The 17,783-nt window shown below is 43.7% G+C and overlaps 1 protein-coding gene across 1 annotated transcript in view; it reads right to left on the bottom strand.

The window, feature by feature from the left end:
- The window catches only part of TKTL1 (transketolase like 1), a 26,234-nt gene extending 8,451 nt beyond the window's left edge, over window positions 1-17,783 (bottom strand). Inside the window, exons 1-8 of the mRNA XM_041741323.1 lie at window positions 17,625-17,783; window positions 14,708-14,825; window positions 9,929-10,026; window positions 8,822-9,013; window positions 8,611-8,738; window positions 6,967-7,160; window positions 3,342-3,506; window positions 270-426 (exon numbers count right to left, since the gene is read on the bottom strand). Coding sequence (XP_041597257.1) covers window positions 270-426; window positions 3,342-3,506; window positions 6,967-7,160; window positions 8,611-8,738; window positions 8,822-9,013; window positions 9,929-10,026; window positions 14,708-14,791 — 1,018 coding nt within the window. The 5' untranslated portion in view covers window positions 14,792-14,825; window positions 17,625-17,783. The remainder of the gene's footprint in view (window positions 1-269; window positions 427-3,341; window positions 3,507-6,966; window positions 7,161-8,610; window positions 8,739-8,821; window positions 9,014-9,928; window positions 10,027-14,707; window positions 14,826-17,624) is intronic.

Here is a 17,783-nt window from a genome sequence, read left to right as displayed (position 1 = left end):
TTCATATCCAGTATGCAGCTCAACACATAATGGGCACTCAGGACAGATCACTGTTTCTCAATGACTAAAAAAGCAAGCACTTTACAGTAACACCAAGAAGTCCTCTCAAAAGTAACCCAGAGTGTCTAAAACTTTTAAAACACAACATGGCATTAAAAAAGAGAGGTTACAAATCACCAAACATCATAGTATATTGGCGGTTCAACAGCTCACATGCCTTCACTGTAAAGGAGTAAGACTATCAAAATGAGGGCACTGAGAAGTCATACCAACGGATATCCCACAGTGGGACCCAATAAGGTTGATGTTGGTTTCAGAGATGGCTCCCATCCGGATTTGATCAAATGCTCGGGTCAAGAAGGCAGCGAAGGTGCTAACGAAAGCAACAGTGCGACCACGGGTGGCACATCCCAGCGCCACGCTCACCTGCAACAGGAAGATGACAATCAGAACACCCTTGGAAAAGTTGCTCTATTAAAAAAAATTAAAATGTAAAATAAAAGCCTTAAAAAATGAAACCTAGTAGTACCCCAAACCTGGCAAATCCATGGTGTTCCCTGAACTGCCGGAAAACATAAGAGGAAATGTGGCACTGACCAGATTCCCTCAAATCAGAAAGATAGGAAGAGCAGACAGATAAGGAAGCTAGGGACACACAAAGCCTCCCCACAGTCCTTTGGGTCTCCTTCTGCACCCCCTTCTTCTCATCCCCTCACATGGTGCCCTCACCTCACACCTCCTGGGAAGTGAGAAGTAAACAGTGGAGGCTTTCCTACTGGCCCCCAACCACTCACCTGCTGCTAGGAGACATGGCAGCTCTGCACCTACCTAAGGCCCACCTGCCATGCTGAGTCTCACCCTTCTCTCACATTCCGAAGGGGATCTCCAACAGTCCAAGTATTCCCCCCCCCTCCTGGATTCAATTCCTTTCTCCCGTTCTCTTGGATCATTCTCTCACCTTTGAGTATGTATTAGTATCTTCCATCTTTCCCTTTCCACCTTGTCCTCCCCCTCCAGATACTAACCTTCATCTATGCTTTGCTTCATAGAAAACTGCTCTCAGCACCCTCCCTTCCCCATTTCCCTGCTCTCTGCACAGCCTCTTTTGTGTATCACTAAAAGGCTTTCATGCATAAAATCGTTAAGGCAATAGAATGGAAATAAGAATTCAAGTAAAGGAACTTCTGACAACTAAGGAGAGTCTTCATGTAACCTTTAATTGGATAATTTCAATATTGATTTAGAAAGTCTCAAAATTCAATATATGGAAAATTACATCCTTACAGCTACTTAAATTTGTGATAAGAAATTCAGATGTTATCTTTAAACTAGGCAGAAAACATAATTTACAAAAACACACTCAGTGGTTTGGAAAGCAAATGCATTTGAAGACAATTGATCTATCTACCTAACCCCTCCCCCAACAGGTACCCTGACCACCCCACCCAGGGCCCAGAGCTCCCACATCCTCCAAATCCACTCTTCCCCCACAGTTTTGTCCATCTCAGGAAGTGACAGCACTCTGTGCCCAGGTGCTCTGGCCCACTCCCGAGTGCCAGCCTTAGCTCCTGTCCTGACATCTGTCCTATAGCATCCTACTAGTTCTCCTGCCCAAACAGATTCCAGAAGATTCCACTTCTATCCAACCTGGTCCAAGTCCTCACCTCCTGCCACCCCCCACCAACTTCTCTGACAAGCTATTCTTAACACTGCAGGGTCCTGTGAAACACATCATCATGTGGTTTCCCAGCAAACTGCAAGAGAACCTGAGACACTGAAAGTGGTCAGTGAAAGCACCATATGAGCTGGCCCCTGGTTACCCTGCCAAGTCAATTTCCTTATGTACTCACAATGTTTCTGTCACTCAGTCCTTCCTTCTGTTCCCAAGACAGCTCAAATTTGGGCCTGCCACAGAGGTAGCTGTGCCCTCTGCTGGGAATGCCATCCTCTGGGTATGTGTATGGCTCTGTCGCTCAAGTCTCAGCTTAAATGTCACCTAATTCAAGAGACCATCCCTGACTGACCCTAGCCACTTGTACTGTACACCCCAGTTTCACCGTGGCACTGGATACCACCTGCTGGCTGCTGCTTTACTAGTCTTCTTCCAACTGTGAGAACATATCAGTAAGCACAGAGTATATGCTAATGAATGCTGCTGACTAAAGGAATCAATGAAATGGGGAGCCAGCTTTCTGATAATAGACTCAATTCAGCAAATTATGGATTGTATTTTTTCCATTCAAAAAGGAAATAACTTAATGAGATCCACAGAAAAGCGTACATATTCTTATAGATGCAATGACCTACTTTACTGAACAGGGCGGCTTAAATTCTAATACCAACAAGGCCAGAGAAACACCATGAGTGAATGTGCAGGCTGGCAGAGGCAGGGACGTGGCCAGCTGGCTGTGGACAAGTATCTAAAGGGAGCCCCTGCTTGGCTCCAGCCAACTGGTAGCAGGATGGAATGCTGTCTCGGTGCTGACAGATCTTCCTATTCTTCAAGAGAATCCAGAAATTTGGATTCTATAAATAGACTAATTTTAACAGCTGACCACCAATTTTAAAAATTTACAAATGCTATTTGTTCCAAATAAAATCTTTCTGGTTATCCCGGTGGTCCCATGAGATCTGCTGGCCCATAGTTTTCTGGCTAGTGCTGTTTTTGGCTTCTACGATATGTAGATAGATATGCATTGTCCTTTCTGGTGGCACAGAGCTTTAGAAGTCAGTGTTTACTTGGATTAACTGCTTTTTCTCGAGAGAGGGGGGGTGTCATGTGGGGATGTGTACATGCATAAAAGAGACTCCCTGGTATTCTGGGGAGAGACTGAAGCACTGGTATACAGAACAGCTGAACTCAAGGCCATCTTGAGGCTACAATTAGGGCAACATTTGAGCATCTATGATATAGTAGGCTCTATGCTACAAAAGAGAGAAACCAGTCCTTTGTAGCTTTCTCAATCTAATGGCCTCTGGGTGGTTGTAGGATTGCTTGGTATTGGACTTGGCTGAGCAGAAAGAGAGGGAACACCTAATACTCCTGGCAAGCTTGGGGTACTTTGGGCCTGGAGCCCTGGGGTCATGGCTGAGACTCTTGGCCTGCTGCCCTGAGTGGACCTGGTTCTGGGCAGTCTGCTATGCCGCTCCTTGCAGTCCCAGAAGCCACTCCACAAACTGCCTGGCTATGCTCTACTTGTTTCCTCAGAGACATTTTTTCCCTCCAGTTTCTTTGCTTTTATAAATGGAAAGAAAAACTAATTTGAGGCTGGCCTCCTGTGTCCAGCAGGCCACACTTAGTCAGTGAGAAGGCCCAAGAGAAATGCCCACAGCACACGTACCATGTTTTGCTCAGCAATAAAACATTCAATGAACCGCTCAGGGTGCTCCCTCTTGAATATGTCTGAGAAGGTGGAGTTCTTGGTGTCACCATCCAGCACAATGACTCTATCGTTTGCATGGCCCAGCTTAGCCAGAGCCAAACCACATGCCTTCCGAGTAGCTATCTGGAAAAGTCGAACAGCAGAGTTTCTTAGTGCAGATTTTAAAAGAAGATGAAATTTTGTGGATTACAAATTGTCTTCTACCTTGATAAAGAAAAATTCATGATTCACCAATAAACTCTTTAGTATCACAAAAATGGATTGCTGGCCAATCTTAAATCCATACTTGGCTCACTGGGTATCAATTCTCAACAGGTTTATTCTTTTGCCCCATTCGTATACTTTATCAAAACTTTAAATGTACCAAAATGCAAATGCCTGAGATTTTTTCACTATAAAACTCAATGTTCACTGCAAGTATTATCCCATTAGGATACTATTTGAGATTGGACTGAATTTGTGGATTAATTTAGGCGAGAACTGACATCTTCACAATATTGAATTTTTGTACTTAGAAATCAAGGTTTGGCATTCCCTCAAAATGTTAAAGAATTACTACATGACCCAGCAGTTCTACTCCCAGGTATATGCCCAAGAGAAAAATGTATCTCAACAAAAACTTGTACACAAATGTTTAAAGCAGCACTATTCACAACAGCCAAAAAGTAGAAACTAAACCCAAATGTCCATCAAGGATTGAATAGGTAAACAAAATGTATGGTACATTCATAAAATGGAACATTGTACATGCCACAACAAGGACAGACCTGGAGAGCACTGTGCTAAGGCAAAGAAACCAGACAAAAGGCTCACATGTTGCATGACCCCGTTTATATGAAATGTCCAGAATAGGCAACTTTATACAAACAAAGTAGATGAGTGGTCACTAGGGGCTGGACAGAATGGAGAGTGACTGCTAATAGGTGTTGGGTTTCATTTTTTTTTAAGATTTTATTTATTCATGAGAGACAGAGACAGAGAGAGACATGCAGAGACACAGGCAGAGGGAGAAGCAGGCTCCATGTAGGGAGCCCGATGCAGGACTCGATCGGGGTCTCCAGGACCAGGCCCTGGGCCGAAGACAGCACTAAACCGCTGAGCCACCCAGGCTGCCCCATCTTTTTTTTTTTTTTACATTTTATTTGAGAGAGTGTGTGAGCAGGAGTGTGTGTGTGTGTGTGGGGGCAGTGGCAGAAGAGAGAGTAGCAGGCTCCCCGCTGAGCAAGGAGCCCAATATGGGGCTAATCCCAGGACCCTGGGATCATCACCTGAGCCCTAAGCCAGATGCTTAACTGACTGAGCTACCCAGGCACTCCAGGTGTGGGGTTTCTTTTGGGGGTGATGGAAATGCTTAAGATTGAGTGTGGTGATACTTGTATGATTCTGTTAATATACTTAAATCTTGAAATTGTACACTTCAAATGGATGGACTATATAGTCCTAATAAAGCCACTATTTAAAAAAATAAGGTTTGGGGACACCTGGGTGGCTCAGCAGTTGAGCATCTGCCTCTGGCTCAGGGTGTGATCCTGGGATCGAGTCTCATGTCAGGCTCCCTGCATGGAGCCTGCTTCTCCCTCTGCCTGTGTCTCTGCCTCTCTCTTTCATGACTAAATAAAATCTTTAAAAAATAATAAAAAAAAACAAGGTTTGCTTCTTCACTTTGTTCATTCTTCAAAACACCTAAAAAATATTTTTTTTGGGGGGGGAGAGGGAGAGAGAGAATCTCAAGCAGCCTCTATGCCCAGCATGGAGCCTGATATGGGGCTTGACCTCACACAACCCTGAGTTCGTGACCTGAGCCAAAACCAAGAGTCAGATGCTTAACTCAATTGAGCTACCCAGGCACCCCTAAAATATTTTTAAAAATACATAATTCATGTCGACAGTACAAAATTCAAGTTCTGAAAGCCTATCGAGCAAAGAGGCCATCTTCTCTCTGATCTCCTGGCCCTCAGCCATCCAGTCCCCTGTCCAGGGGTATGCAGAAATGGTAAGTCTATGTAGCTTTTCGGGAGCGGTCTATGCACAAATATTTGTTGAGCACCCAGGTGCCCCTATGATGCCCCCTTTTAAGATTTTCTACACAAAAAGAGAATTATACTCTAAGTTGGTTTACAACTTTAAAAAATTTTAACAATGGGGTGCTTGGGTGGCTTTGTCAGCTAAGCATCTGCCTATAGCTCAGGTCATGATCAGGGGTGGGTGGGGTCCCCCGCTCAGCAAGGGGTCTGCTCCTCCCCCACTCATGTTCTCTAATAAATAAATCCTTTAAAAATTTGTTTAAAGATTTTATTTATTTATTCATGAGACACACAAACAAGGAGAGAGAGAGAGAGAGGCAGAGACACAGGCAGAGGGAGAAGCAGGCTCCATGCAGGGAGCCCAACATGGGACTTGAATTCATGATCACACCCCAGGCTGAAGGCAGCGCTAAACCACTGGGCCACCGGGACTGCCCTAAAAAATTTTTTTTTAATAGAGATGCCTGAGTGGCTCAGCAGTTGAGCCTCTGCCTTTGGCCCAGGACGTGACCCTGGAGTCCCATATCCGGCTCCCTGCATGGAGCCTGCTTTGTCTCTCATGTGTCTCTTTGCCTGTGTCTCTCATGAATAAATAAAATCTTTAAAAAAAATCAAAAAATAAAAAAAATAAAAATTTAATAAAAATATAAATAAAAATTCTAATAATAATTTGGGTGAGCTCTTAGCCTCTAGCTGAGTGGTTTCTAATTTCATGAGCATTTAATGCTGCAGTCAACATTCATTCTTCTAGATACGTATGCACACTTGTGTAGGATATATTCCTGTGAATTGTACTATTAGTTCAAAGGGTGTGAAAAGTTAAGGTGCTGCCAAAGCCTTTATTAATATGTGCTTTTTCCTGATTAACACCTTTCTTCTGCTTTTTGTTTTCTAATTTCTTGAGTAATCAGTTCACCTTATCTTAACCCATATTACCAGGCTAAGAAAACAAAAAGCAATACTCTAAATGTCTCTAAATAAAGGGGAAAAAAAACCCCCAAAAGATCAGAAAATATTTCCTTCCTTCTTGGCTCATCACCTTGTTTCCTTAGGTCCTGAAGACACTGCCTATTTTGGGTCTGCTATACTGTACTAAAAGGCAGGATATAAACATGGTAAAAAAGCTTATCAGGGTTTCAGGCCTAATTAGTATCCTTTTTGAGTAACTGGTTTTTGATCAACTGACCTACTTCTTTCTGTAATCCAGGGAGTAATAAGTTCAAAAGCTAGGCCCAGCCAGGCTCCCACCCTTAGAGCAGACAGGATTGTGGCAGTTTCATGTACATGAGACCATCAGACCACAAACTGAATTTTTCAAACAAAAGCTACACAGTACTAGGTGCGAGTAAGTACAAATGACTGACAAGAAAATTCAGACTTAAGTTTGAAATCAAATAATAAGTATAAAAAATAGTAAGAAATAAGATAAAATCATCTCTATTGCTTATAATTTTTAGTTACATGTCATGCAATCTAATAACTGGTTCATCTATGGAGATCAGAGTAAATGAAAAGTCCTGCGTATTTTTAAAAAGCAGAGAACAAAACAGTTTGCCTACCTGCTCACCAACTGTGTAAGCAGGTGGAGAGGCCATTTCTATATCCAGGATATTGACTGGAGGAGAGTCTTCAATAGGGGGTTTTGGTTCAAGATTCTTGTTGGTCTCTATCTGACTCTCAATTAGTTTGATAATTGCATCAGCTCTTTCTTTTGGCATTGGCTTTCCATGCCAATTTTCTGCATCTTCAACACCTGCAACCAAATAAAAGACGTTAGTACTCCAAGTATATAATTGAGTGTCTGTTAGTTCATCTGAAAGACATCCTGATAGAAAAGATGTCAGCCAAGGACTCAAAGGAGTAAAAGCCTGGTACAGTGGCACAGGGAGCCTGAGTTGGTACTGCAGCCACACAGGACAGCTTGAGAAGTCCCAGAGGCTCTTGATGGGGGGCCACTGGCCCATATGCTGTTGAATGGAGGGAAGAGTGTAGGACAGGAGGCTGGAGAGACAGGCAGGGTGGGCCATGGAGGTCCTGTGTGTATAAAGAGTTTGAATTTTGTCTGAAGCAAGACAGGAAACCACTGAGGAATTTGAAATGGGGAGGTGACTGATCAGATCTTAAATGTAGGAAGATCACCATGGTGGCTGTGTGGAGACTGGCCTAAGGAGACTATAACTAGGGAGAGATGACACAGACAGGTCTGAGCATGGGAGATGGAGAGCAGTGAGCAGAACTGATATATACTTACTGTAGAGGCAGAATCAATTAGAACTGAGGGCAGACTGAAATTGCACGTAGAAGAAACAAAGTTAAGTGAAGGCAAATACCAAGAATTCTCCCAGGAGCAAATTGGTCAAGTGGTCATTTACTGAACTGGGGATATCATAGTAAGACAGTAACTTAGGGAGGAATCACAGGAACCATTTTATTCTAAAGCACCGATATTAAAACGCACCCGTAATCACACCCTTTGCAACTATTTGTACTTGAAATTATTAACTTCAGGTGTCAGCTTTGAAAACTGCAAGATGACTTTCAAGACACCCTTCCTTCCCCGACCCTCAGTTCCACAGGTATCTTTTCCCAGAGGTGCACCACTTCACTAGCTCCCTATGTGTCCTGCAAGACAGTCTGGGCACAGGCAAGGGTGAGTGCACGTACGCGTGCCTTTATTTGCGTATGAGTTTTCAGGCACATAATAAGTACACTTTCTCATTCTGCACTCCTTTGCAGGTCACTCTCTCTCAGTCCTCTGATGGACTATCCTAGCCATTCCTCCTGCACGCAGAAAATCACTGCTCACTAGCTGGGCGTCTGGGCTTCTCCTGCAACCCTAATTAGATCTGCTATCTAGAAGGGCTAAGCAGGGACCCCTGGGTGGCTCAGCAGTTTAGCGCCTGCCTTTGGCCCAGGGCGTGATCCTGGAGTCCCACGTTGGGCTCCTGGCATGGAGCCTGCTTCTCCCTCTGCCTGTGTGTGTCTGCTTCTCTCTCTGTCTCTCAGGAATAAATAAAATCTTAAAAAAAAAAAAAACCAAAAAATGAAGGGCTAAGCAGAACAAGAGCCTCCAACACATATTAAAGGCATAATCACTGAGCACTAAGCCAGCTTGTCTGCCTGGCCATCCTGAGTCTCCTGTTGCATTGCTGTGCAGACAGATGTTTTTAATAACCCTAAGCAGAAAAGAAACATTTGCTTACTTGGAATGCCGCGGCCCTTGAAGGTCTTGGCCACTACAGCAGTGGGCTTGTTCTTCACCTCACTCGCCTGCCAGAACACCTGGCACAGTGCCTCCACATCACGGCCATCCACCACGTAAGTATTCCACCTGTCAACCCAGGAGGAGGCCAGGTTACAAGGTGAAGGCGGGATGGAGCAGAGAAAAGGGGACATAAAACAAGATACTGTTACCCAAATGCTTCACAGCGCTTCTGATAGATGTCTATGCAGTGCTCAAGGGGCAAGCCACCACTGTGGCCCACGCGGTTCACGTCGAAGATGGCCACAAGATTGTCCAGATTGTAGTGGGAAGCAAAAGCCAGTGCCTCCCAGACGGAGCCTTCTGAGGATTCACCATCTCCCATGAGGCAGAACACCCGGTAGCTGGGGCAAGCCAAGAAAGGTTAAGACTGTGCTTAGGGATCCTCTGGGTCACTCAAACAAATATATTTCACGGAGAGAAACAAAGGAACAGACTGAAAGTCGCTTCAAATCATTAAGTTCCCAAGCCTATTTTCCTTGTCAATTCTGTCCAAACTCCACAGCTAAGGAAATAACTTTAAAAACTTGGGCCTCACAAGACGGGCTTCACCGTTGGCTATTTTCTCATTCTAGCATTCCTCTGCCGCTTCCCTGGGACCCACAAACAACAGGGGATAGGGAAAAAGTAGTGCCCTTAACACCCAAATGACTTTCTAGATAAAGTTTCTTCGTAAGCTTCGTTTTAAGTACTGCCAATCTTCTATTTCTGACCTTACATATTTACGATAATAACAATCAAAACATTCTACCTCAGGAGCATATGTTCTGTCATGAAAAGTAAACTTCTACACAACAAAAACACAAGAATGTTAATATCAATAAAACACAATCCATATCCCACAAAAAATGCTGCAAAATTTAAAAAAAATTAACCATAGAATAGGGACTTAGACCATAATGAGAGATGAAAGAGCCACTGTAGAAAAAGAACCCTTTCATTATTAACTTACAGGGTCCCCAAGGCAAACGCTCCAGCTATTCACTCTATAATGAAGCTCACTGAGAGGTAGAAAACAAAGTTATCACTCGTAGAAAATAATAGAAATAAACCAGTTTCTACACCGCAGGCAGCACTTAGAACTCAAACCAGAGAAGCCAGAATAGTTTCCAGAAACACGATTTCTTTACTGTTTGGACACTTGGTAGTTTAAGCTTTTAAAACAATCACTGTTCCCCAACTAATAAGCAATAAATAAAGCCACAGTACCTGAGTGGTAGGGTGGGGATAGGTAAGCAGTTACTGGGTAAGCGCCTTACCTGGCTTTGTCAAAGTACTTGCCAGTATATGCCATCCCACAAGCGGCCCCCAGTCCTTGCCCAAGCCATCCGGTTGCCACATCAACAAATGACAGCCTCTGTAAGAGAAGGGACCAAATGAACCTAGACACACAGGCTGCCTTTTGGGGGTAAAATCCTCTTTACCACACCCACATGCACCCCAAGTCTCAGATCAACATCACAGACAGGGGAAGCCATAGTAATCCATGGTCAACTGGACCTGTGGGAACATACCAAAGGACAGTTTCTCCACACAGCAGCCTAAACGGAGCCCAAGAGCAAAGCACAAAATATAAGCATGAGCCTTGCCATTTTCACCAGGTCTTTTTCTCTTTTTAATCTTTTTGGAGAACATGGTTTTTTTTAAAAATTTTTTTATTTTACTATTTTTTTAATTTTTATTTATTTATGATAGTCACACACACACACACACACACACACACACACACACACAGGCAGAGACATAGGCAGAGGGAGAAGCAGGCTCCATGCACCGGGAGCCTGACGTGGGATTCGATCCCGAGGCTCCAGGATCGTGCCCTGGGCCAAAGGCAGGCGCTAAACCGCTGCGCCACCCAGGGATCCCAGAACATGGGTTCTTAAACAGAAACCAAAAAACACTGAAGAAGATTGCAATTTCCCTGGTCTGAAAAACTCAGTCAAATGAGGTTTCAGAAGTGGTCATCTAGAATGCCAGAAATGAATCACTTTACACCACTCTCCCCTCCTCCTGCCTGTGTCTATGCATAGAGAAAATCTCTATCTCCTGGAGAAAATGCCCTCTAGGCACCACAAAGCAGGTGAAAATTCCCAAGCTTCCAAAGACATAAGGAACCTATTCAATGCTTCCACTGCCACCACCTCAAACTGGCCACAAACATCTGTCACTGCAGTGACCTCCCAACTTTCCCCCGTAGCTGTTCTCAACATAGCCACCAGGGGGAGCTTGTTAAAACCCATCCACTCCTCCCCCTGCAGATTTCCATCTCCTGCCAAGTAGAGCCCAAGTTCTTACACCAGCCTGTCCACTCCAGCCCCCATCTGACAGGTTGGTTATCTAGGTTTCCCGTCTGACCCTTCCCACCATGCAAATGTCAGTTCCATTCAAGTCAAGAATTAGGTGTTGCTGCTACCGAAGATGGGCCAATGGCACTTGTTAGTCTCATCCCTCTCCTGTCCAGCTCCACCCTACTGCTCTGCTCCTCCTAGGGCTCTTTACCTTCTCTATTTTCTTCACACGCTTTGTGGCCCCAGAGACTCCCTTTCTGTTTTGTATCTCTAGCCCCAGAGAACCATCCCACTGAATTTTCTCCTTCCACTCCATGGTTCCTAGCATCTGGTCCCCAGTTGCCTGGTGTGCTCTTGGACTGAGACAGGGCTCCGCACTCAGACCAACTCTGCTTCCCCCTTGCTTTAAAGCAGGGGTGGGGAGGGGCAGTAAATGAGCTCACTTCCTCTTTAAGACTTCATTTTGCGGGTACAATGAAGAGTCCCCTTTAGGCAACAGGAGGCTGTAGGACTGAGAAGATTGGCAGGAACCAGCATGATGCCTGGCATCAGAGAAGTACTCCCACATGGGGGTTCCCTAAGAACCCTTATGCTGGGTGTGTGCATGTGGGGATACACTAATTTAAGGGAGACAAAGCTAAAATAAAAACGCAAGCAATGCATTGTGCACACTCATTTTTCAGATGGTACTTCTCACCTTTGTTCTGGCACAAAGTATGCCTCAAAAACAAATTTACAAAAAGGTCATTTGGCTTCTTCCCTGGCCTGCTTGACTGGAGAAAACAAGAGCTGATAAAACAAAAACAAAGGCCTGGTGGGGGGAATAGGGGGATCACAAGACCCTCCCCACAAGCCTTCATAGTACCTCATAGTAATACTGATAGTGCCAGGCCTGAACAGTTAGCCTCCTAACACAGTTGTCTGCGCTGGACATTTACACCTCGCAAGCACCAATCGTGAAGACCTTGGCTCCTCTGCTGTAGTAAGTCCATTCCATTCTCAGCCAATGCCAAGATAGACTATGCTCCTTTGTGTTTTCTCTTTGCTTCCAATTTTATCTGCTTCTTAAATCTGATGTATATATAAGTTCTGGCACCTGAACAGTGCCCAGCCTACTACAGCGCACCACAAAGCCTCTGTATTTCCCACTCATTTTCTCTTTTCCCCTTTAATCCCTTTCACTATTTTTTATATTCCCCATATGAATAAAACAGAACATTTGTCCTTCTCCAACTGGCTTACTTCACTCAGCATAATCAGAGAGAGTGACAAAACATGAGAGACACCTAACTCTGGAAGACGAACAAGGGGTAGTGGAAGGGGAGGTGGGGGGGGACAGGGTGACTGGGTGACAGGCACTGAGGGGGGGCACTTGACAGGATGAGCACTGGGTGTTATACTATAATGTTGGCAAATCGAACTCCAATAAAAAAATATACAAAAAAAAAAAAGCCAAAAAAACCCCAGAAAGCCTCTTTATCCCTCTAAGGCCAATGACTGTGAATATGATACCAGCAGTTATGGGACAGTCTAGCCATCTTACTATTTTTTATTTAAAATTCTTTCTTCATGAGAAACAGAGAGGGGGGAGAGAGAGAGAGAGAGAGAGAGAAGCAGAGACACAGGCAGAGGGAGAAGCAGGCTCCATGCAGGGAGCCCGATGTGGGACTCGATTCCGAGTCTCCAGGATCACCCCCTGGGCTGAAGGCAGCACTAAACCCCCAAGCCACCCAGGCTACTCCATCTTACTATTTTTTAAACCAGAGATCTGAATGCTCATCCTGTGTTTGTACACCCAAAAATTTGTTCAATTTTTATCATGAAAGAAGGTCAAGCTCATAAAAAAGTTGTAAGAACAGTACGATGAAATCCCATATGCTCTTCACCTAAATTGCTAATGCACCACTTTACTTCACCTTGCCCTTTCTACATGCACACTCACAAATTTTATTTTTTACCAAACCTCATTTGAGATAACGTTTCAGACATTAAGACATAGATTATAATTATAACCCCAGATACTTCAGCTATGCCCATATTCTGATTTTTTAAATTTTTTTCCCCAAAAATGTATTTGACAGAGTACGCACAAGCACATGCGCGCGTGCACACACACACATACACGGGGAGCAGCAGAGGCAAAGGGAGAAGCAGCCTCTCTGCTCAGCAGGGAGCCCAACATGGGGATTGATCCCACGGTCCTGACATCATGACCTGAGCTAAAGGCAGATGCTTAACCGACTGAGCCACCCAGGCGCCTTTTTTTTTTTTTTTGAAGTAGGCTCCATGCCCAGTGTGGAGCCCAACATGGGGCTCGAACTCACGACCATGAGCTAGCTCAAAAGTCAGATACTGAACTGACTGAGCTATCCAGGCACCTCTAGACTTTACTCTTTCAACTAATTCCTACTGCCCAAATCTGGAGTTTCTGTTTGTATGTGGTGCTCAACCAGTTGAGTTTTAAATGTTTTGCTTATGACACACAAACTTTCAGACAGCATCAAAAGAACTGCATGTTCTAGACTGACATTCCTTTTAATATTACTCCTCTTTCCTGAGGTACCTGATACTAAGTATAATGATAAAGACCTTCACTGTGTCAGGTCAGATCTACACAGAGATAGAAAGTAAAGATAAGGGGATCCCTGGGTGGCTCAGTGGTTTGGTGCCTGCCTTCGGCCTGGGGCATGATCCTGGAGTCCCGGGATCAAGTCCCACGTCAGGCTCTCTGCGTGGAGCCTGCTTCTCCCTCTGCCTGTGTCTCTGCCCCCCTCCCTTTCTCTCATGAATAAATAATTAAAATCTCAAAAAAAAGGAGAAAATGGGATCCCTGGGTGGTGCAGCGGTTTGGGGCCTGCCTTTGGCCCAGGGCGCGATCCTGGAGACTCGGGATCGAATCCCACATCGGGCTCCCGGTGCATGGGGCCTGCTTCTCCCTCTGCCTGTGTCTCTGCCTCTCTCTCTCTCTCTCTGTGACTATCATGGAAAAAAAAAAAAAAAAACACCTGGTATCCCTGCCTTAAAAAAAAAAAAAAAAGAAAGAAAGTAAAGGTAATTAACAGGTGGATTCTTTCCCAAAATTAAGCTCAATTTTCCTTGAGCTCAGCAAGTCAGATCCACTGTTGCCCACCTCTACCCAGGCAGCAGAGGATGGGAGCATGACCCTATCAAGGGGGGGCTTTAGTGCTCGGTGGGATAAGGCAGGGCCTTATGCTTCCCTCCACTGTAGTCCTTGCTAGAACACCATTTAGATCTTTATAAGATGCCATGATCGGAATATTAGTGCCCCCCAAACCTGTATGTTGAAAGTCCAAGGCCCAAGGTGATGGTATTAGGAGGTGGGGGGGTCTATGGATGGTGATTAGGTCACAAGGGCAGAACCTTCGCAAATGGGATTAGTTTACCCTTATAAAAGAGGCCCTAAAAAGACTAATTCCCTTTCTACTATGTGAAGATACAGTGAAAAATCTGCAACCAGGAAAAGGACCCTCACCAGAATGGGACCATGTGACCTTGATCTTGAATTTCCAGCCTCCTACACTGTTGGAAATAAATTCCTATTGTTTATAAGCCACCCAGTCTGTGGCTATTTTGTTACAGCTGACTAAACAGACTTCAACATGGGGCAGAAAAAAGAAGAACCAAAAGGATAAACTGCACCCATTTCAGGCCTTATTGCCACATGGTGGCTTTTTGAATGATTTTAAGAGCAAGCATTTGAGCAGGCCCTGGGTTCCTGTGCTGACTTACCTTAGAGACGATGAAACGATCATTGTCTGGGTTCTCCGGGTCCTCCTGTTTGTATCTCATGATGTGGAAGAACAGCACGGACATGATCTCAGCAGCACTGCTGCAGGATGTGGGGTGGCTTAAAAATAGACATAACACAGGTCATTTTTTACAAGTAAGTGATTTATAAGGGACATGGTACACGAGTAGGCCTTTTAGTACATAGGCTCTCCAGACTGGAAGCAGCAGTCATTTCTCCCAAGCGTGGAAGAATCCAGCCAAGGAAAAGGGATCCAGCACCGCTGCTTCCCAAATCCATGGCTTTTAAGGTGCTGTAAGGCCCAGTAACCTCATAACCTCCCCCCGCCCCCCGGAGAGAAAGACCTCTAAGACCAGCCCCCTTCTATCAATGGAGCACCTGCATATTTGGGGGAGGTTCACCTGGTGACACTGTAAGCACATGAATACTCTTTAACTTGTTTGAATTTATCTGTGATATCATTAATCAGAAATACCACAAAGCAGAAATAAACCCGTGCAAATATAAGAAACTAATATTTAACAAGAAAGGCAAAAATATTCAATGGAGAAAAAACAATCTCTTCAATAAATGAAGCTGGGGAAATTGGATATTCACAAGTGAAAACACAAAACTAGAAATCCTACCTTACACCACTTACAGAAATTGACAAAATAAGTTAGGATTCAAATGTAAGAACAAAAACCATTAGATGCCCCCCCCCAAAAAAAAAAACAGGAAAAGGAGATCCCTGGGTTGCTCAGTGGTTTAGCGCATGCCTTTGGCGTGATCCTGGAGTCCTGGGATCGAGTCCCACATTGGGCTCCCTGTGTGGAGCCTGCTTCTCCCTCTGCCTGGGTCTCTCATGAATAAATAAATCTTTAAAAAAAAGAAAACAGGAAAAGATCTCCTTGACATAGATCCTCATACTGATTTTTTGGGGGTATGACAACTAAACCCCAAGGAACAAAATAAAAAATAAATGAGTGAGGCTACATCAAACTAAAAAACTTCTGCACAGCAAAGAAAACCATCAACAAAGTGCAACAACCACCTACCTACAGAATGGGAAAAATACTGCAAACCATATATCTGATAAAGGATTAATAACCAAAATATATAGAAACTCATACACAATAGACCCCCCCAATCAGTTAAAAAATAGGCAAAGAACTGAACAATTTCCCAAAAAAGATATATGAGTGACCAATAGGCACAGGAACTGATGCTATCACTATTCATCAGAGAAAAACAAATCAAAAACCACAATGAGGGATCCCCAGGTGGCTCAGCGGTTTGGCTCCTGCCTTTGGCCCAGGGTGTGATCCTGGAGTCCCGGGATTGAGTCCCACATCGGGATCCCTGCATGAAGCCTGCTTCTCCCTCTGCCTGTGTCTCTGCCTCTTTCTTTCTCTGTGTCTCTCAGGAATAATAAATAAAATCTTAAAAAAAAACCACAATGAGGTATTACATCATCTTTTAGAATGGCTACCATCAAAAAGCCAAGAGGTAACTACCAAAATAACCACTACTCTTAGAAAGCAGTTGACATGGGAGTCCAGCCACTCCCTCCTTAATTTAGGAGGGAAGAGGGGACAGAGCAGGGGAACAAAACCAAATTTCCATAGCCCTTGCCTCAACTTTCAGAAAAGATTTTCTGTCCAGCTCATGTGTGTTAACCATTTCTTCTTTCAAGGTTCACAATTAAAAAATGGAAACCTAAACCTCTTGCCTTCCAAGTAGCAGTTAGATACCTTTAAAAAAAACAAATAAATAAAAACTGCTAGATACCTTTAAAAAAATGCAAACCATTATTAATTTTGAAAGTGAAAGGAGCAAAATGAAAAGTGTAAAAAAATTCCAAAATATGCAATCTGGAACACATCTAGACTGTACTGTTAACATCATAGCTCAGGAAGGAAAACAAGATTTTAAAAAGACATCATGCAAAATATCTTATTCCACAATTACAGAAGTTAGAAATCAGTAACAGAAGGAAAACTGGAAAACCTACACATTCATGAAAATTAAACACCACACCTTTTAAAAAAAATAGTTTACCAGGGAAAGAGAGCATGCAACAGAAAGCATAAGGGGGGAGGGAAAGGGAGAAGCAGGCTCCAACCCAGAACCCTGGGATCATGACCTAATGGAAGGCAGACGCTCAACCAAATGAGCCACCCATAACCCATAAACACCCTCTTAACCAATGAGTCAAAGAAGAAAACAGAAAATTAGAAAAGAGAAAATTGGAAACAAACCCAGCAAACTCTATGGAATACAGGAAAAGTAGTACTAAGGCAAATATACAATGTAAATGTTCACATTAAAAAATAGAGATCTCAAATCAAAACCCTTAACTTACAACTTAACTAGAAAAACTAAACCCAAAGCTACCAAATAGAATAAACGTTAAAACAGAAATAGATGCAAACCCATAGAAAAAATCAAGAAAGACTGGTTCTTTAAAAAGATTAACAGAACCAATCTTTCCACTAAAGTAAAAATGAAAAAACTTTTAATTTTTAAGCATACTAAATTAACTTGAAATTACTAAATTTTTTTTCGGAAAAGAAAGAATGGTACCAAAAAAAAAATTAAAATGCTACCAACTGTACAGAAATAAAAATGACTACACAGTACCATAAAGAAGCGTACAGCAATAAATCGGTTTAACCTACAAGAAATTTCTAGAAACACAGAATTCAAGAAGGCCGAATAAAAAATAGGAAATTTTTTTTAAGTAGGCTTCGTGCCCAATGTAGGGCTTAAGCTCCCCCCCCCCATCAAGAATCAAGTGCACTACCCATCCAGCCCGCCAGGGGCCCCAGAAATAAAAATTTTAAATAAACCCATAGCTAGAGTAAGGAAATTGAATCAGAAGTCAAAAAGCTCTCCACCAAAAAGAAAACTCCTGACCTGATGGCTTCGCTGGTGAATACTACCAAATAGCTAGACAACCAACATCAATCGTCCTCAAACTCTCCCCCCAAAACCTGGGGGGAACACCGAAACTAAGGCTAGCGCCGCCTTGTACCAAGGTCGCTCAAGCAAGCCCCTTCCAGGCCAGCCAAACAC

This window comes from Vulpes lagopus, chromosome X, assembly GCF_018345385.1.
Source record: "Vulpes lagopus strain Blue_001 chromosome X, ASM1834538v1, whole genome shotgun sequence".
NCBI lineage: Eukaryota > Metazoa > Chordata > Mammalia > Carnivora > Canidae > Vulpes > Vulpes lagopus.
Note: the sequence above shows the minus strand (reverse complement) of the source record. Positions and strands in the feature narration are given on the sequence as shown.